General features: G+C 39.5%; 1 protein-coding gene across 1 annotated transcript in view; it reads right to left on the bottom strand.

Annotated features, from left to right (window-relative positions):
- Nucleotides 1–1,798: 1,798 nt before the first annotated feature.
- The window catches only part of ERP44 (endoplasmic reticulum protein 44), a 48,489-nt gene continuing 28,414 nt past the window's right edge, over nucleotides 1,799–21,873 (bottom strand). Inside the window, exons 5-12 of the mRNA XM_063398014.1 lie at nucleotides 17,830–18,014; nucleotides 17,296–17,411; nucleotides 13,437–13,494; nucleotides 11,945–12,061; nucleotides 8,261–8,372; nucleotides 7,667–7,808; nucleotides 4,101–4,203; nucleotides 1,799–2,032 (exon numbers count right to left, since the gene is read on the bottom strand). Coding sequence (XP_063254084.1) covers nucleotides 1,931–2,032; nucleotides 4,101–4,203; nucleotides 7,667–7,808; nucleotides 8,261–8,372; nucleotides 11,945–12,061; nucleotides 13,437–13,494; nucleotides 17,296–17,411; nucleotides 17,830–18,014 — 935 coding nt within the window. The 3' untranslated portion in view covers nucleotides 1,799–1,930. The remainder of the gene's footprint in view (nucleotides 2,033–4,100; nucleotides 4,204–7,666; nucleotides 7,809–8,260; nucleotides 8,373–11,944; nucleotides 12,062–13,436; nucleotides 13,495–17,295; nucleotides 17,412–17,829; nucleotides 18,015–21,873) is intronic.

A 21,873-nucleotide genomic window follows, 5' to 3' on the forward strand; every position in this document is an offset into this window, starting at 1 on the left:
ACGTCTGTCAGCCTAGTGCTGGGATGCCAAAGCTCTGGGAGCAAGTCCTGACCCTCAAAAGCAAACTTGGATTAAGGAATGGCAGAGGGGGTTCATCTCTTTCTAGCTGAAAGCACCAGCCACTGGACTGCTGGGTGCATGACCATCTCTCTCCAGAAAGAGAAGTTTAGTTGTCTTCCACCAAAAAACAACTATAAATCCCATACCTCCAAGAATCCCAAAGAAAAATAGGAACCTCTGAGGAGTAAGGTAAGTACTTGCAGGTATGTAAGAATGGAGTAAAATTTCAGGTGCCAGAACTCCTCCAGAAGTTGTGTAACACAACCTGCAGATAACAAGTGACAGCCTTAACACCACACTCTGCTCACATCTTTTGATTGCAGCTGGAAGGCAGTGTGACTCAGCTGCCAAAAACGCTTGATTTGTGATGAGATGGAGAAGGGAACAGGAGAAGACCTGGCTTTCAAGCATTTTATGTGCACTCCCACATGCAGGTTCACAGAACCAACACAAAAAGTATAGCTGTAAATAAAGCTTTGCAATACTGTTTCAGCTCCCAACTCTGCAGCTGCTTAGTCAGCTGTACTTAGTGCTGCAGGGGCTTGAGTCAGGAGTCCATGGTGGGATCAACTTCTGCCGCAGCTGCACGGGACCATGTGTGTCCTCTGTCCATAACTGAGCCAGTGGCATCGAGCTGAGAGGCAGAAGGGTCCTGAGCAGCGACTGCACAGCCTGGGGCGCTTTCCTAAGTAAACCCCAACCCAGTGTTCCACCTGGCCAGAGAACAAACTTGCTTCCAAGGACACTGACGCCTGGGGCTGTTACAGACCCACAGTCCGTGCAGTGAGTGCACTGTACAAATCCAGTACTGTTTCATCTCAGCAAAGCAGCACAAATCAACAGAGACTCTGCCACCTCACAGTGTCTATGTGTTCACCTCACCCAGCAGCTTGAAGGTTCTTTGAGAAAAGCCCATAACAGAAAGCCCCCAAGGAAAGTGACAATTCCTTCTTCAGAGCAGAATTCAAAGACTACACAGTAAGTAAGGCACAAGCCAGGCAAAGAGAGTAACAGAAAATCTGCAGTGGTGGTTGAACGTGGTTGGTGTCTGCCAGGAAGGCAGGGGCCCAGAAGGAAAAAAAAAACAAACCTAAGAGACTAATGGTAACATACATGCAGATATAAATTTAGGGCTGACAAACTCAGACACCAGTCTAGTCCTAGTCCTCTCTGATTATGAAAGGTTTTTAACATTCCTGTCCTTTTACCACAACAACGTGGCCAACGTAACAATCTTAGTTCCAGGAAATGGGAGCGGGTCAGTACAGCCCCTTCATTCAAAATACAGCCATTATCATCAGAACTTTTTCTCTCCTCACTTGGTATTTTAATATTCAGGACTGTTTAATTGCTTAGACATTTGCAGCCAGTAAAGCACCACACAAGATTCTGTAAAACTTTAATTTATTCCCCTCCCAAGTATCCAGAATAGAAGACCCTTTAAGTTGGAGAAAAATGTGACAAAGAAATAGATTACCAGGATAGCTGTTCACAGAAGAAGAAAAAGCACATACTACCAAGATTACACAGAAAACAACCCAAAAGTCCTATTTAATGGGATAGTGCAAGTTAACAGCATGTCTCTGGCAAGATACCTTCATTTGGATTATAAAAGTTTTACAGAGTTAGATCAAGAGTCTGGATGGGTCTCTGATATTTTACTATAGCATTAAGAATGTACTGTTTGAAAGATGCTGTACAGAATGACCCACCAAACAAATGTATTTACAAGCCTGGGGAGAAAAAAATTATTTTTCAGTTTATTCAAAATAAAAATACACATAGAATTATGAAAATATAGGTTTACTATTTCCACCACACAGAAGTCAATGCTGCTGTCTGAAAGGCTTGCAAGATTATTTCAAGTTTTTTAAAGTTCATCTTTTTCCCTCAATAAGGTGTACCTATGTTCACTGGGTGCCAGTTTCTGGAATGAGCTCTCTGGTGGGCTGCTTGCTAAATCCTGAATTGGCTGAAAAACAGAACAAACAGTAAAATTGTTTGTTAGACTAATAATCATTCGTGTCCATTACATGAATTACTAGCATTATGGGAGTGCACAAATGTCCTGCATTCTCACAAACTGAGTTTGGGGTTTTTTTGGAAGGCATGTTCCACACATTAATTAAGCAGTTAAGGATGTTCCTTTTGTTGTAACATCTCAAGGGCAATGGCCGTCACATGAGTTTCTGTACAAGTCACACAGAAGTATTTCAAATGCACGCCACAGTGGATTTGCTTTAATCTACCACTTGCTTTGGGGGTGTTCTAGTTTTATGTGCATGTGTTTCATGAGATATATCAGGGCAAAAGTGACGTCACTGCAGAAGTATTTTAGAATTATTTTCCATGGAAACTAAAAGAAAACACCTCATACAAAAATAACATGCAACTCAAGGGGCATAGGTGACCCACGACAGCAGTCTCCAGTTTAGTTAAGGCCAGTATTTGTTTCCACTGCAGCCACATCTTCCACAAGATGGCAGGATGCCATACAGAGATGGGAACATAAACATCCCAGGTTTTGTGTGCATTTTTCAAGGCAGAAATGAGGCAAGAGCAAGCCTGCAGCTCTGTGTCCTGTGCCTGTGCCCAGATGGGCAGGCAGCAGGATCCAGGGACTCCACAGGCTTCCTCCTTCCCTGGCCAAGCCTTCTCCTCAAGGCAAGTGCCTGGCTTATGCCTCAGTCTCCAGCCCTTATTTCTGCCCCTCCTCCTGATGACCTCTCTTCTCGTTGCTCAATGAATTTCTGAGAAACACAGGGAACTACGAGTCAAATGAATTACTGCTGAGACAATTCAGCCCGTGTGTTTTCACAGCCAGTCATGACAACATTCAAAAGCAGCCATTCTCTCTTGGCCAAAGCAAGCCCTCCAAGGCTTTCACACTTTTAAATCTTTTGAGCAGGGCAACAGGAGGCTGCACTCAATCGACTTAGAGCAGAGCCATCCTTACCACATCCCACAGATAGGCAGGAAAAGGAGCCTGTAGCTATAGTTTCTGTTCCTCAGCCATGGAAAGGCTCCTCTGCCCAGCACAAGGGCACCAGGGCTCCTCTCGGACCAAAGTGGCCCTTTGAGCTCTAGACAACACAATGTATTCCTTGAAAGAAGTGTTTAAAAATGGTTCTTTCTTTGGAGGGTACCCAAGGTAGTGAAAATGTTCCCTGACAGTTAAATTTGCACTTTTCAGCAGGACCCCAACCATGTTAGCTGAGTGGAATATCAAGAAGATGCAAGGCTGATCGAGACACCATTAGAAGATTGGGATGAGCAGAGGGAATTGGGGATGGTCATGTCCTTTCTTTTCTGACACAGAGGTGCTTCTGACTTTTGTCTGGAGAAAGATCTAGTAGTTGTGTTCCTGAAGAGATCCCAGAAGTGACTTCCAGGCATGTAATTACACAACATGACAAGCTTTGAGCAGAACCATGAGGAAATCAAACTGACAAGTGCAGCCTGTGAGCGCTGCTAATGCTGTTTGTCAACCGCATTAACAAAAGCAGTAAAGCCTATTACTGCTCACCCACCCTTTCTTGATGCTCTAATAATTTGCCTCCTGCTTGCATTGGTAAATATATAAAACATTCAATCAACTGTTGTTTCCCCTTAGAGGCACCCTCTAGTAGTGTGCTGTGTGGGAAATAATGCACCTACGATGGATTATCAGATTTTGCATTGAAGTCACAGGAGATTCTAAGAGCAGCTCTGTGAAGTCAGAACAGTCATCCAGCCCAAGATCTCCTGCTTCAGGAGAAAGCAGTTAAGAAAATAAACATTCTTATACTCTTCCTTTATTCAAGGCAAATAGGTGCCATACACTATCCCTAATGCCTACTACCCTTAATACTCCCTGCTTTTACCCAAAGAAGGTTGAGGAGCCAAGCAAAAGTGGTAATGTCATGTTCCTGTGTACAGATTTTCTCTTTCAAAAGACAGAAGTTAAAAATACAAATGTACTAGAAGGTACAGCTCTGACAAAGAGCAATAAAAAAGTCTTTACTAGAGGGCCAAATGAAATGTATTTGCTGTAACCTTACCTGACCAGGTGCTACATCAGTTGGATCAGGGCCATGATGAAATTCTCTATGCAGTTTTCCAGAATGCAAGTCTAGTACAAATTGCTTCAGTTTACCTGGAATTCTGGAACAAATTCAACATGTTTATTACAATTTAAGACCAAACACAGGAGACTGAAAGTGCACTGCTTAGAGTAGCCAACTTCTGTTTATCTAGCACACTATGCCTACTTTTAGGTGATTAATAGAAGACAGGGAGCCACATGGTTTGCTAAGGTATCCCACCAGCTTCTTTTTCTTTCCTCTGTCTCTTGAGAACACAGCAAGTATTTCATCTTTTCAATAACTCCCACAGAGCTGTACCAGCCAATAACTTCATTGTGAACTCCCTTCAGCTCCCCACTAACTGAAATGTAAGAGGGAACAGCAGGTTCCAAATGCACAGTTTACAGATACAAATGACACTTGGGGAGCACTATTGACAAAACATCTTTGAAAGGCTCTCTACTGCCTCAGCAACTGCACCTACACCACAGATAAGCACTAAGAGGATATCAATGTAAATCTAATCTGAGATCATCTACTGTCACCCACAGCAAATGTGCTAAACTACAGCATCCAGTTTTACTTGTGAAATGCCAAGTTGACTAAAAATCTCAGAGTGAGTAAGTATCTAGTAAGTATTAAAGATGAGATAAACTATAGTGAGCACAACACTTGAAATCTAAAGGTGATGGGTGAAGGGACACAGGTTTTGTAGGGAGTCTTTCATCAAAGTAATTATTAAATTTAGGGAAGAGGAAGAAAGTGTGGTCAGACAAACTACCAGCAATATATAGGATGATCAGAAAACTCTATGGATAAAATGCTGCAAATATTGATTCAGAGAGTATCATTACAGCAATGTCTGTAACCAGTCAGTATTACACTGCTACTTTAAGGGCCCTCTTCCCATCCCAGATGAGATAATGAATTAGTACCAATGGAGAAAAAGAGGTTCATTCCAGCCTGGTTATAGGGACAGCAGACTAGCTGCTCCCTGCTCTTCCTCAGGCTCCTGCCCTGTTCTAGGTCAGGCACATTGCTGGAGACATTCTCCTCTCCTAGTGCAGCAAGGGCACTCGGTGCTTGCAGCCTCGTGTAGCTCAGTCTGTTCTTGCAATCCATCTATTGGACACTCCCTGCTATCATTTCCAGCCTGCACCAGCAGGATGAATAGGGCCAGGTGGCTACAGATGAGGATAAAATAGTGATGGTCTCATTTGCTTGCCTATTCCCCAAAAAGACAATTGTTGGGAAGGATGAAGTAGAAAGACCTTACAAATATAGTGGTTTAGATTCTGGGAGTCTGAGTTCAACAAGCGAGACAGAAATGAAAGCATGCTTTGAGATTTAGGGTGTGGGGTGCAGGGCCATCAGCTTGTGAACAACGATGTACTAAGCTGAGGGCCAGCTCCCTTGATTAAACAATATACTTCTGCTAAGCTGAGGGCCAGATCGTTTGATTAAACAATCCCCTTCTGCTTGCCTTGGGTGGTAGGACATTTCTATTGGCTGTATATGTTGTTATCTTGTATTAGATTGGTTAGTCCAACTCATACTCTTCAACTTAGAAAGATATTTAATGTACAGGATTCGGGGCTCTGCCCTCTCTCGGCTCGGTTCGCTGTTCCTGCTCTCCTGGCCTGCTTTAGCTGTGCCCAGCAGCTACAAGCAAGGCCTTCACAATAAACCACGTGTTACCCCTGCTCATTGCTTATAGAGATACTTTGTCGCCGATTTTACCGTCACGGAAACACTCCTTCAGACAATGAGCTCTCCAAAGAGAGAGGAAATCTTTTAGTGGGCTGGCTCTGAAAGTGACATATCCAAACCCTATTGGCTGGTGGCAGCACTGAGGTTACAAGAGACAGCCTGGGGCCAGTTTGGAAAAGAGTGCAGAAGGTTACTGAAGTGGTAGATGAAAGTCTCAATTAAGGTTTTACTTATTATTAAAAAATAAAACCACCACACAAAACCACCCAAGAAACAACAAAACCAATGAAAGCAAACATCCAAACCACATATACACAGAAGAGCATCTTCCCAGGAGCTCCAAGCTCTTCTTGTTCCCAAACTGTGTTTTGAAATTTCTGTGTATCAGCTCAACCTCCTAGAGTAAGGCTGAGTAATTACTTATCATTAGGCAGCTGTCTGCAATCCTGACATCTCTCTTTCAGCTTCATTTGTAAGTGACAACTGGTACACATCAGGCAAGTAGCTCTCATTATTCTGACAGTGTTTCAGAGAAACTGAACATTTAAGAAACATAACATCAGAGTCTTAACTAAACATCTCTACTACCTCTATACAAGACGTTAATTTGTTTTAGGGCTGTTTAAAAAGTGACAATAAAAAAGTGGGTTTAAAATGCAAATATTCTGCCATTTTTTTGCTAGGGTATGTGGTGAATACAATCTTCCAAAGAAACCGGAACACAGGGAGAGAAATAGTCACTTATCAAGAATTTCAACATACATAGCTTCAGATATTTGTAAAGCACTATTCAAGGTACATCAAAGACAGCATTTTATAGATAAGCCTGCAGAGAATTACAGAAAGAAGCTAAGTTCAAACTCTCTTCCCAGATGTCAATATCTCAGGTAGAAAAATGTCTCCTGGAACAGCAGAATTAAACATGATATTAAATTCACATTGCATGCTAGGTGTGAGCTTTCAATCCTTGGTTTTGACAGAAATGAAATACCCAGCCCAGACATCTAAGCAGGAGTTAGGAAGCAGTGTATGTGCAGCTGCCTCCTTTGAGACAGAGACTGGAGTTTGACACTCAACCAGAAGACAAAGACAGAGCACTTGTTCCAGGCTGAAAGTCCCTGAAGAGAACATTTACACATCTTCATTCCTTGACTGATCCATGCAAGACAGAACATCTGCTTCCAAGGCAGCGCACCATAGAGAGTCAGGCTGAGGTAAGGAGGGTTACCACAGCAGTATTTCACCTAAGCACCCCGGAACTTTGCTGTCACATACTTTATGCAGATAAACATGCCAGTGATTGGCCATTTTCCAAGCTGCACATGGAAAATTTCACAAACCCGCACAACCATTTCTTTGCCAGCTTTCCAGGTGTAGACTAAGGCAGGAAGGCTAGAACTGAACTGCAGGAAAAACCAAATCAGCAGGCTGGGAATTATTACATGCTGCATTTTACAGTAATCTCTGAATAATACAGTACTTCACATTCCATGTAGTGTTTTTAATCTTTTAAACTTGAAATATCTAGATCACTACTAAAAACACTATGCCAGGCTCCAAATGCCTAACCATGATGGAAAATAGCAAAACTGAAAGAAAAGAAGACCACCATCTAAGAACTTCATATGAGATTCTTTTCTTGTATAAAATAATACAACTCCATTTAAACAATGACTTCATGCCAGCTCATCTTGCTTTAAGGCTCTGACACTAAATCACACAGAGGCAGCCTTACCTATCCCAGATTTACTCATCTTCCTACCACAGTACTGATTAAAGTATGAGCCTTTTCATTTGTTCTTCTCAAATTAAAATGCAAGAAAAATACTTACGACAAGTCACTGAAGTCTGGAAAGACATACATGTGCCTGAAGCTATCAATGGCAATGACAGGGCAGTCAGCTGGAGTCTTCTGAATGTGGAGGAGTGGATGCCTGAATTTGTCACAGTCAGCATGGAGGAAGTTTATTGTACCTTAACATTGTGAGCAGACAAAAACCCATGTTAGGATTATTTTATTATTATCATTTTGAAACCCACTTGAAACCACAATCCTAAGTATTACAAATGGAGATATTAGACACAACATGCAAAACCTGAAAATAGGTCTAAGTAAACAACACCACCAAAATAATAGATTTTCTTCAAGTGGCTTTTTTTCCGTATTACAAACCGAAGCTTTGTTTAATGCCCTCTCAAAACACATTAAATCATTTAGATAAGAAGGATTTCTGAAAGTTACCTAATTGTGCATCTATTTTAATATTTTCCAGAGGACCTGGTCCTCACTGTCAAAAATGCATCAAACCCTTCAGTCTCAAGAGCTTGAAAGCTACAATTCTGTTTGGCCTTTGCTTCCACTCCACTGAATTGTCTGAAAAAAATTATACCAGTAAAATCAAGAAGTAGTGGGAATTATTACCAACCTTTTTCACCTATTAACTGCCGTGCAACCTCCTGCTGGAATTTCTCTAAACTCTCCAAGTCATCTTTCATGTGGAAAAGTATGAGAAAAGGAAGACCTTCTTCTGTCAGTTCCTGCACAGAAAACAAAGGACAAACTCATTTCTTCCACTTCTTAAAGGCACCCAATTAAGTGATTCCAACAATTTTCAAATTCAGTGAGATCTCTCCTTTAAACAGATGAAAGAGCAAGACTAAAGATGTTAACTGCTGACCCTTCCTCTGAGATACCTGAGTGATACAGCTAACCATGTTTCCTTCCTCTTATCATATACAACAGATAAAGCATGAGAGCAAGTCATTATCAGCATTTCAGGAAGGGATACACTTTCACTGGAATATTTTGTGCAAAAGAAATAACCTGATTCTAAGGTAACACAGCAGCTCCAGAGAAACCACAATAAGGCCTGAGGACCATGGTGTTAAATGCTACACAAGGCTGAGGGTGTACTCTAGAACCCAGTTCTAGCTTATTCACACAGTAAATTGGTGCTTTCTTAGCATAACACAACAAGTGTCTTTGAATAACTCTATCCCTTCCTCACCAAAAAAGAGAAAAGCAGAAGCTAATGACACAGCCAGAGCAGTTATGGGCAGGTACTGCTCTCCTGCCAGTAACTGGTGTCCTGTGGTCATCCTTTGTTGGACAGGCAAACTTTAGTTCCTCATACGAATGCGTTCCTGCAGCCCAAAGCCTTTTAAAGATCTCTGCCCACAGACAGAGAAATACAACTTTGTCATGAATAATTTATCCAGGGTTTTTCTTTTACTGAAACAAAAACAAAACACAAACAACAAGCACTTGCTTGCTCCAAAAGTGATTTTTGTCAGCTCAATTCGCTACAGCCTGATTGAAGAAATAATCATTTATCATCTAAGAAATGCCTACAGTTGTCTATCTTCATTTGCACAATTGGTATAAGAAGCAAGTGCTGCTATTGCTTTGATTCTAGCCTACATCAGTATTAAAACTGTGCTTTTTGTGAAAGGTAGTAGTGGGTTGTTCTGCTACCAAATAGAAACACTTCTTCAGATATCTTTAAGTGCAGTAGTTGAAGGAAAGGCTTTCCCCATCAGTAGGCAGCCAGTTACACAGGGTACATCAAATCCTTCTTGTTCTCCCTTCAACCAAGTCCATCAGGTAAGTTGAGGGATGGTCTTTTAAAAAGAGGATTGCAGAGATTCTCATAACTTCAGTGCTCTTGAAATCCAAGCTTCCCAATCCATCCCTAAAACAATGATCATAGTTGCTCATTCTCATTTTTACACACACAAATTCAGCTGGGTCTCAGCCTCCTCTCCTACTACAGGATGGGAAAAAGTGTGTTTTGTAGCACTACAATTATGGCTCCATTTCCCCACTCACTTCAGCAGGTACATTTCCAGAGGGAGAAATCCTAAGCAGGGCTTGGTATTCTGGCTCTAAGGTCTTCTCTTGCTTGTAAGCAGCTAAAATTAGAACCTCAACAAGTTACATTCATGAGATCAATTCATCTCCAAACAGTCTGTAACAGCAGCTGGTGTGACCCTTTACTAATTTTAGCCCTTCTATAAGGTACCTCCCTTTGTTTCCTGTGCTATTCCAGCTTTCATATCACATCTCACTGATCAGGCAGGACAAGTGGAAGCTCCCTCAAAAGCTGCTGTGTTGCTTGGCACTAAGAAAATCAAAAGACTTGCCATTAGATCTCAGCTTCCCACATCAGCTGTGTGCCTTTGAGAAACTTCTTACTGGTTCAAAACCTCACAGTTCATCTCCACCATTAGAACACACAGGTTCACTGCATTCATGTAACACAGAACTACACAGCCTGATTACAGGTTAAGCAGGGATTTCTTCTGAATGATATCCTGATCCCAGTAGCCTTTGGGATATTGGTCAAGCACAGGACCTGTCTCGAATGGGCAGTCTCCTCGAGCAGAAGACCCTGCTGCAGAGCTCAATTACCGTGTGTTTAAAGTGTATTCTAGTGCCTTCAGTACAGTTTAACAGCACTTCATATTTTTATCCTGTACTATTGCGCAGTTTGCACAATAAGAGCCCATTTAAATGACTGTACAATCTCAGCATGCAGAAATATCTCCATTTTGGCATGGTAAAATTTGTTTGGGTACTAGCAACACTGAAATTTTTAACTCAATTTTACCAGGCAAAATGTCACATTGCAATTGTAACTACCTGCCTAAGCAAACAGTAATCAAGGGTTAAGGGAGAAACCACAACATCATGTGGTATAAGCTGACAGGGATGAACCTTGGGTTCCAAGGCTCAGAATCCTGTTCCACCATGGGAAAAGTACACTGAAAATCTACCACACACTCCTAAAGATGTTAACATGTGGCATCCTTTACATATTGAGTTGCAAATGAAGAATTAAGATTTGTTAACTATCAGAACTTCCCAATAAAAGCTGGCAGGATTGACTAGAAAACAGTCAATAAAAATGGCTTTGGTAAAACCACCCTGTCCCTCCCTCTGCCACAAAACCTGAACTGGCTGCTGCATGTGCCCAGAACAGCAGATTCAGGATAAAAAGAATTAAGTGTGCAAACTGTGAATGAATCACATGACTGATTCTCTGGTTTCTCATCCAGTATGGAGAAGATACTGTAATTTGTGACAAACCTTGACAGATTTTCTAAAATTCTGTACCTATGTACAAATACTCCTTTTGAGATGCTACAAACTTGGTAATTTTCTAAGGACTTTTTTTCCTATTATTTATTTTACAAAGAACAAAATAAAATATGGAGTTGGAAATGGAAAAAAGACTAAGTTACAAAATAAAACAAAAACACTTTGAAAGAAATAATGATCATGAGAAGAAAAGATGTTTAAAAACCAACTCCCCAATTCCACCAAAAGAAGAAAAGCATGGGAAACAACACATGAAACTAAAAAGATTAAGGTAGCAGTGCTTTAGCAAAGATTGTAAATAAAAACTCCACATAGTTTTCATTATCCTTCCCAGAAGATTCTATGGTTGGCCACCATTTTATGCTTATTTACTAGATAATGCTCTGGATGTGGTTAACACAGTAATACTTTTCCACCACTCTCATTAACTCTCACTAACCATCTCATCAATGGGAGGGAGCTGGGGTTGTTTAGCTTTGAGGAAAGGAGGGTGTAGCCAGGCAGGGGTCGGTCTCTTTTCACAGGTAACAAGTGACAGGACAAGAGGAAATGGCCTCAAACTGCACCAGGATAGGTTTAGACTGGATATTGGGAAAGGTTTCTTCACTGAAAGGGTTGTGAAGCACTGGAACAGGCTGCTCAGGGAAGTGCTAGAATCACCATCCCTGGAGGTGCCCAAATGTGCATGTGGCACTGGGGACAAGGTTTAGTGTTGGGCACAGTGGTGCTGGGTTAACTGCTGGACTCAGTGATGGTAGGGGTCTTTCCCAACCTCAGTGGTTCTGTAATTGTAACTTCTTACTTTGGTAGTGTATGAAACTACTACAGATCTGCCTCCAGTGAATTTCAAGAGTAACCAAAAACCTCCTCAAGAATGAAAAGACATTATCTGACAGCCATTTTCTGCCTAAAACAAGACACACAAAGTTCTTTGATGTGGATTAGGGACCTTGAAAGAGATATTTTGGTTTTAAGAAAAACTCCAAATGTATAATAGAAAAAGTCTTACCTCCCCATTTTCAAATGTGATTTCTCGAACTAGTGGTACACATTTATCTTGTGTCCATGCATAAATCAAATCAAAATTGGTTAGTGAGCCTAAATACACCATATCTGGAGCATTTTCCTGTTGAAAAGAAAAATACAATAGCATGAGAAATTACATGTAAATTTTTACAATGTAAAAATTACATTGCTACCTACAAAGATTACCTACTCAACATAAAATAACAATATTCCTATAAATATTGAATACAAATTCAATAAATATTGAAAACAAATTTTATACTAATATTCAACCTTGTGCATGCAAGATTTCTCTTAAATATGTGATAAAAATACAAATGGAAAATAAATATTAAATATGATAATTTATGCAGTCAACTCCATTTTATAAGACAATTTATAAATAATGGGAGATACTTTGTTTCCAAATTAGGGATGCTTCAAGTAAGGGCTACTTAGATTTCTGCTTTCTGCTAGGCTGAGAAATAATATCCCCAGACCTAAACTAAATGCAGATAGTGAGCTGCTTCATGCTGATAGTTACAAAGACTCATCAAAACCCCCTCCCAATGTCCAATAGGACTTGGAACTGGTATTTTACATTTGCTTTGCCAAATAGATTTGAATAAATAATAATTTTCCTTTATTTGCTAGTAGTTCTAACTTGTAATTCAGTGCTAGCATCCTTTAATTTAATTACAATTTTGGTTAACATGAAGTGAAGCATGACTTTGCAAGCTGTGGCCATGATTAAGCACACCTTAACTCAGAAATGCCATATAAACTAGGTAACTTAATAAATTCTCTTGTTGGGAAAAAATAAAAATGCTTTGAAACTGCCTTCCCCCTCAGGTCTATTTGCATCTATTTCCTCTTTTGTAAGCAGCTCTTTTCATACAGTAAATTTCAGAAAGGAGCAATTTTTAGATAATATGTCTCTATAAAGCAATTCTTGCAGATTTTCTTCTGTACTGAATTTTTCTTCCAGTAAAACTATGTTTATGAGAGTTTGCTAACCCACAAGTAATTTTATTCTTTTTTTTTTTAATTAACAGAAGAGCTCTTAACCCTTGTGGAACTAAGGCATAGAAGACAGTCAAGTAATAGTTAGAAAAATACACAGTAATTGTCAGTTGCTTTGAAAAACATGAAGTGTACCAGCTTCAGAGATTTTAAAGAGTTCTACAGAACACACAGTGTCTATGCACATGATGTGTTGACTGTGTTTCTCAGCAAAAAAGGATTAATTTTTTTGACATGAATATTTCAAATGGTAGGTTTAGGTTCTGTGCATTAACTGTTAACACGTGAGAGTAATCTTTTTCACTGACTCAGCAACGCTAATTTCTATGATCCTACTTCTCACACTGTTTAGTCATGAAATAAAACTAAGATCTGAGATGCAGTAACACACTGAATGATCTGAATACAGTCTCCATTTGTTTGTGTTCACAAACAATCACAACAATCAAAATAAAATATATAGTTACACTTACCCCTGGTGGCTTGTAGATTACATTGTCTCCGCTAAATCTCTCTGCTTTTGAAATAGCCCTACAACAAACCAACCAGTAAGCATGTCTTGGTACAGACAAATAAAATAACTGAGATACTAAAATTCGTATTTTAATTTGCTATCTTTTCCTTACTTCTTTTTTCCCCCCGCTTCACAATTTGAGAATTAAAATCCTTCATTTTTAAAGTAAACTGTAAAGTGACTCCATAGAAACTTGGCCTGCCTGGATAAGCGGACATTAAGGGAGTTGGAAAGATGCAGCCCTAAAATCAGAAGTCTGGACTAAAGACATCGAAGAGACAAGCGATAAATGCCTGGACAATTTTGGGTAAACACCATCAGAGAAAAAAAAACCAAACCAAAACAAAAAGAAATCTTGAAGGAGCAAAGAGAAAGGTGGATTCCTGTTTGCATTTGTTTGCATTTACTCTTCCTGTTCCACTGTTTACACTAAGAATTTACATCTCCTCTACCCTGTCAGAGAACAGCTTTGAAGTGTTCTACAGGCACAAGCAGTGAGAAAACAGATGGCAAGTGAGCCCCACTGTCCATTTTACCCTCGGAACACATCTAGAGGGAAGACACAGCACGCAGTTTCTGGCCACAGATGACAGAGCAGGCCTCTAAGACATACAGTTCCTCTTTTTATTCTGCTTACTACCTCACCTTGCTAAGGTCCTCTCTTGTCTTTACAAGACTTTACCCCAAATCACAGCAAAGTGCCTAGTTTTGCTAGTTTGTACCCCCAAATTATCATCTCTTATTCAAGCACCATGGTTGAACAGCTGTGCATCCAATGGAGGAGACAGAAAAGAAAGAGAAGTCAAATTATCTGAATTTGCCTCACTGCAAGATAAGCTACATCTTCCAGGGGTCTGGACAATTTAGAGTGCCAAGAAATATACAGATATCATAAGGCTTAACTCAAAGTACCTATGTTTTATTGATTTCTTTTGATCCCATTATCCTTTTCTTGTCATATATAAAAGGTGCCTTGCAGAGTTATGTTACATCACCATTATTTGCATCAGTTTAGAGATATGTATTTTAAAATGCATTTTTGTATTCCCAACGTGACTCTCGCCATAATGTGAAATGAGGCTTCCTAGTGACAACCATCACTGAGGTAATCCACTTGCATCCCAAATAAATCTTCATGGAACAAGAAAGTGAAGCCATAGCAGCCACCTGCCCAATCACTGCTTGCTAAGCTGATGATAATCTATAATGAAATATATGCTCTAGGGTAACCCTGTGGTAGAACCCAAAATGTCCCCTTCTGTGTTCTTCCACTCCAGTAGCTGCAGCTATGACTGATTTTTTTTTTTCAGATAACTCAAATAAAGTGGGGACATGATGTGAAAATCCCAAATGCCTGAAGGTACACCTTTTTAAAACAACTACTAAAATGGGAACACTTCAGTTGGTGTTTTGTCTTTTTTTGAAGCAGTAATGTACAAGGTGAGTCTCTGGAAAGCACACAATCCCCCTACCCTCCCCTGCCATATTTACTTGCTAATGTAAAATTAAAACAGTTCCTAGATTTATCACTTTCTTCCATGAATTACTTACAGTTCATCGTAGCCTTTTAAGATAAAAATATTTTTGGCTTTTTTTTTCCTGTTCAACATTCTTTTCCATGTTCACAAATATTACAGATTCATTCCTCCCTACTTCTAAAATCTACCTCTAACAATCTCTTCATCAGATTCTTCATCTATCTCCTCCTGCTTATAAGTCTTCTTTCAATTATCTTATTCTGTGATGACTTCAGATCTTAACAGAACTGTAAGGACAAGTTTATTTAAGAATAGTTTTAAACATCAAAATCATCTGCAACTAAGCACTATTAACAGAGTTTTTAAATAAGCTACTACAACCACCTCAAGCCAGAAAAATTTTGGCATAATGGGACAGTCCTGCCTTGACAGAAGTTAGTCAAGCAACTATGTTTCTCCTGTCAAACTCACTGTTTTATTTTAGCTTAAGAAAAATTTGAACATGACCACCCATGTAACCTCCCCGAATCACGTAGCTGTTGAACTCTGTCCAGAGCAAAACCAGAAGTCCTTTCCAGGGGCTGTTAGGATGCTCAGTCAGAAGAGTTCAACTGATCAGTGCCAGCTTCCCATGAAGAATTTTTCTATACATAATCTGAATAAAAAACACTGATCTGTAGCTAGCATCTGCCTTGGAACTCTTTTCATGTACAATTTTTTAGGAAGCTGAACAGCATCAGCTACTGAGAGATGGAAACATTCAGCTCCCAAGGTTGCTGTTGGGAAGGCTGCCCTTTAAAACACCAGCAGCTCCAGGCTAGAAAGGGAATGGGTGTCTGGAGAAAATAATAATGATAAACCTGCTGTGCAATCTGTATTTACACAGGCAGGTTATGAATAACCTGATGCATTCCACTACATCTGCTTATTGCTTATGTCGGACAAAACAATAAAAAATAAACCTCCTATAGTACCTACTTCAGTGCCCAACAACCAAGTGCTAACACTGAGTGGTGGGAAACTACTTCTCATTCTATGGGATTGGCAAACAGCAAACCAAAGATGGACAGACTCAAAAAGCAGGAGAGTGAATGTCGAAAGTAGTGCTGTCTTACTAAGAATTTTTTTAAGTTATGTCTGAAAGACTGAGAAGTTGAATGAGGGGCAAAAATTCTACCAGCCACTCAGACTGGCTGTGCTGAGAACAAGGATGGAGGCACCCACCAGAAAACACTTGGGGTAATGGCACTCACTGGGCCAAAGACTGACAGACAGACCACAGACATACAAGTCATGGCCAGGGCTGCTTACACAGTCACAGCACACCTACCAGGGGACTGAAGGAAGGGAAAGCACATCCACCCCTGCACTTTGCAAACACTCTCTCAGACTGTTTTTAGAGACATATTGGAAGAGGCATCAGTGACTGACAACAGGTTTTGTTCAAACAGATGAAACGTTTTCTACCTTGATACATCCTCTCAGTTTCTCTGCTGTTCTCCACTACATCCAGTTAAAACTCCCAAGGCAACTCTGTGCAGCATAAAATCTAGCAAAACCCATGTAAATTCCTGATTTTGCAACTGTGGGTAGACTGCAAACTACAATCACATTAATGCCCAACCACTTCAAATTAGGCAGTGCTGCCACATTAAACACTGCAGAATGAATCTAATTTTAATTTTATTATGCTACTTAAAAAGTGAATCACTCCAAATTTATTCTTCTTCCCCTGAATATTTTGAAATATCACTGTAAATCTGTACAAGGAGAAATCAGAATTCCTGCAGGCTTTTCTTCTAGACTTACACTGTGTAGCTCACCAACGCAATTTTCTTTCTAAGCCATTACACTGTGCAGTGACATAAAACTTGCATGAAAAAGGCCCAGGCATAGAAACTAGGTATTTTGGAACAAGGTCTGCTCCCCTAACACCAAGAGGAAATGAGAAGCAATTACATTCCTTACAGAGAAAAGAAAAAAAAAAAAAGCAAGAATGAGGAAAAACCCTCTCCTTCTAATAAAGCAGGTTTTGGGACACAAATGTCTACCATTCCCCTAACCAAACCTCCTCAGGTACATTTAAACTATACTGACAAAGAATTATAAGAAAAGAAAAAGGAAGCAAAAAATAAAAGTTGAATTTCACAGCAAACATTAAGACTGGAAAGAGTTTTGTCCCTCAATCCCCTCAGTGTATTTATCCAATAAGGTTTAGTCTCTTCAGCTATGCCTTTTCAGCTGAAAATAATAAAGAAGTCTATTTAATTAAATTATATAGATCTCATTAACAGAATTTCAAATAATGAAGTCACAAAATCAAGGCATTTCAAAACTTACCCAAAGGCAGAGAGGAACACACAATCATCATGCAAAATATTCGCTACTCTTTCAAAGGTTCTGTAATTATCAGAGTCCTTTTGCTCAAAGTACCCAATAATATTTCTTCTGCTGCGCTGTAAAAACAAAATTTGAATCATAACTTGCATCAAATTATCAATAACTGTCATCACTCCCTACAGATATTAAATACAGAGATGTCATTCATTCAACAGTCATTAAATGCAGAAATTATTTCTTTTTTGCCTTTTCAATATTCAGGAGAATCCTTGGAAGTGGGTTTTTTTTGGTGAGGAATATTAAAAGTATCTTGTCAAATGCAATGTCTGATTCTTTTCAAATTTTTAAAAGCAAGATAAATGACTCAGTAGTGGATGCAGCTCAAAGTGACTACACTGGACTAATTTGCAATACTGCAAATGACCCAGTTTTGCACTCAGTTTAAAAAAACCACAAGGTACTGCACATTCCAGAGTTCAACATTCAAAAAAAAAAAAAAAAAATCCAGACGAGGAATAAAACTGAACCACTTACATCAAGAGAACTGATTTCTTCCAAATCCTGGACCTCCCGAATAGGGTTACTTTTCTGCTGCCTGATGTAGTCTGCTATTGCTGTCACAGATCTCTGGCCCCTGTACTCCCTCTTCATCATCATGCCATTCCGGAAGAGCTTCAGAGTTGGGTATTTGCTTATCCTGTACCTCTGAGCTATATCAGCTAAAAAGAAATTAAGAAAATGAAAACAAAGTCCTACAAATATCGAAATACACTGAACATGGTTTCTTATTGGAATCTCTGAACCAGCAGTTCTAAACCTTTAAGCAATAAGAAGACAAAACAAACCAACTCAACAAAAACAACTCCCCCAAAACAAAACCACCAAAACCCTTCACACCTATACTCCTCCCATGTACTGATCTTCTAAAGAAAAAAATTACCAAAATATGCACTAAGCAAAGACCAAATAACTTGGTCATGTATACTCATTTAGTACACTTCCACAAACAACCAGAAGGCAAATTTAAGGGCATAGCAAGAACATGAGAATCTTCAAAGCTTGCCAATCTCAGTTAATAAACCCACTTGAGAAAAGGTTAATATAATAAATCATCTCCTATTTTTCTTTAAACTTATGATTTTCATCTCAATTGCAATGCTGGAAATATAACTGTCATGTCTAAAATGTTTGAGAATGTAAACCCTGTGCAAAGTATTTTTTGAAGGCTGTGAAGGCCAGAAAACTGCTGTGACAATTCTGAGATGTTCAGGTTTTGAACAAACACAAAATTCCAGGTTTCTAAATTAAGGTAAACACCTCTCTGGTCAACCAGTATCATCATTCCCTTCAAGACAAGTCTCCATTCACATCTATACATGCAGTCCAGTCTTCTCCTAGACTTGGACTACACAAAGCTTCACACAACAAAGTAACATGTATTGGCATTAATCTAGGACAAGAGCTAGTGCTCTTTTCATCTTTATGTAACAGGGTAGTTATTTATTTATTCACAAGACTTACAAATGTAAAAGAATAAAATGAGAAAGAGACTTTACAAGAAAATCAGAAGAGCAGCAAAGAAGAAAGCTAAGCAGAAGCAATACAGTCCAGTTTCTCACATATGTGCAACCTGTGTCCTCTAACTTCAACCACTACTAAGACACTAATACGGTTCTTCACTGCACGCCACCAGAGTTCTTAACATGCCCCTTTGTCCCTCTTCCACTTGGCAAAATCACTGGGACATAGCAAATTGCAGTAGGAATTGCAGTTAGTTCCCAGCCACACACTGATGGGGAAGCTTACAAATAACCAGCAAGTGATTCATGGCACACTGAGCAGGATCCAGCTGCCTTGAGTTTTTACAGTAACCTTTGCTATGGTGTAGAAATTGGGTTTGTGCATCTTCAATATTCAGCAACTGCTTTGATCAAAGTTTTTAATAGCTCTGAATGCTCTTCCCCCTTTCAGATGTGGCTGAAGTCCAGCAAAGAACTTCACAATTTGATGAGGAGGAACTGAAGAAATGAGCTAACCAGATATCCTTTGGGTTCTTAGGAAAGCAAGAATAAAAACAAACACTAGAGACAAAGTATGTAATGTCAAATAGATTTCCACAAGCACTTTCCTTTGGCTTTTGCTTTGCTTAATTATTCCTTCCTGTTCACTCCTCCCCTGGAAGTAAATGTAGAAAAAAGTAAAATCTCACAGACCCTGTGAAAACTGATTATCTTTTCAGCTTGGAATGCAGTTTACCTATACCTCTGGATGTAAACTCAACTAAATGCCCTCCAAATGCCTCCCTTCCCCAGGCTACTTCACCATTTTAGGAGACTCATTCCAGTCAACTGCACTCACCACACTTTCCCTTTTCTCTCTCAAGGAAAGACAGAGGTGGTGAATTCAGCAGACTGATTTATCCTTTGGAGACAGAGAAGTTTCATTCACTTGACATGGGGAGGAAGGCATTGCAAGTGTGCCCTGTACACGTCCTTAGCCTTCATGGACTCCTTACAAGTCACAGGGCACCCTTCGGGTGACCTGGATTAGCCCACAGCAGGAAGGCACCAAATAGGCTCCATGAGCTCACGTGGCACAGCACTGAATGATGTGAGAACAAATCCACTCTGATAAAAACATCCCTTCTGTTATATATTTACCACAAAGCAGATTTGCTTTCTATCTTACACTCACTCTTTTTTAAAGAGAATGGAGAAGTCTGAATTCCATGCTGCCTGGAGAACTCCCAGTGAAACCATCAGTAATTCCAACTGCTGCTAGAACAACACTAATCCTGCTTGCAGCTTTACTTACTGAAAACAGTCTCTGTACCAGTTGCACAGCTTAGATGAGTCTGAGAACTGAAAACAAAATGTGCATAGCAAAGGAATAAGAACCAGGTCTACTCCACAAAAATGTTCTCTAACATCTCCCAAGTAAACTTCAAAGCTCCATCAGCTTAGCCCAGTTACTAAAAACCTTTATATCACTATAAAATAGCACTGAATTCAGCCTATCAATTTTGACTAAGACGCCTTGTCTTGTTTCCTAAATATCCCAGAAGTGCATTTCTTAATGCACTAATTACAGTTTAAATTAAGGTAAAACATTTTATGTCCTCAGTGAAGAGTACTTTTATTCCAAATTAATACAAATTTCTCCAGGGAGGATGCCAATATATTCAACATTAATGAACATTAGATTAATAATGTTCTCTTCCCTTAAACTCTACCACGTTTTAGTTAAAGTACCTAAGAGCTGCCTGCAAGAAGGTGGCAAGTACAACAGGGGAGGAAACACTTTACGTTTGTTGCTGACAAAACTTCTGCAAGGCAGGCATTTGCTGCCCTTCTCCCCTGCTGCCAGAAGGACCTTTGGTCTGACTCTCTGGATCGACATGAATCGATCTAACCTTGACCTGATAAGGGACAAGGAGCACAACATGTCGAGGTTTCATGGAAACACATTGAGATTCCCAACTCCTCCTGTTACAGAGCTGCACAGCAAGAGAACTCCCAACCCCACACTTTTTTGTCTCACAACATGGACTTTTCCTTCACATTATTTCCACAGCTATAGGAGGATGTAAGGGTTGAAGAATGGGCATTCAGGGGGTCATGCAGGTTCTCCAGGATGGAGACTGCAGTACTTAAGGATGTGGATCTTCATCAAGGGCTGAAGTTGTGTAAAAAAAAATAATGGTAATAAATGCCCACTGTCTAAGCTGAATTCAAACATTATTTCATAAGTCAGTACTTGCATGATCTTTACAAATTACATTGAGATTCCATGAATGCTGGTATTTGAACTAACACAGAGAAATGACACTCCTACACAAGTAAGTATTTGAAAACCATCTTTTTGCAAAAAATAAAATGCAAGTACATGAAAAATTGTTTGAATTAATTCAAAAGTCAAATAGAGTAAACCTTAAATGCTTCATTAAGCCCTGGCATTTGATACAGGTAGAGTTAGCATAAGCAGTGCAACTACAAAATTATATTCCCTTTAAAATTGGAAATACACAATGCAAATACATGGAATATTGTTTGAGCTCATTCACAGATTGCATTAGTTATAGTAAATCCTAAATTAAATTTAAAAATATTTCCTGACATTCCCACTGCCCATTTTCTGATGAAATGAGGTATTTGAAACAGACAAGGGCAACCTACCTAAAAAAAAATCTCCCAACTACAACTTTATGACTTTTTATTTTCTTCAGATGTGAAGGTATCTAAAAGGAATAAACCTTGTCTTTGTATTTTGCTGAATGAATCATTAAATCACAAATCTAGTTTGTGCTACCAAAATAGTTTCATATTATTTATGATAGGAAGCTACTGACATACTTGATCATCTTCTCTTCTTCTACAAATCAGAAACTTTGAGCACACAAAGACTGTTGAATTCAGATGATTCTCTCCTCCCCATTTTGCACCTTTACCTGTTGACACGCAACAATTTCCAAACTGCCCAGACTTTTTTCCACTATGCATTCTGCCAAATCCAACAGGAATATCTTACAGTCACCCAGTTCTCTTCAGAGATGCACTGTATTGACTGATACTTCTCCTG

The sequence above is a fragment of the Prinia subflava genome, chromosome 1 (genome assembly GCF_021018805.1).
Source record: "Prinia subflava isolate CZ2003 ecotype Zambia chromosome 1, Cam_Psub_1.2, whole genome shotgun sequence".
Lineage (NCBI taxonomy): Eukaryota > Metazoa > Chordata > Aves > Passeriformes > Cisticolidae > Prinia > Prinia subflava.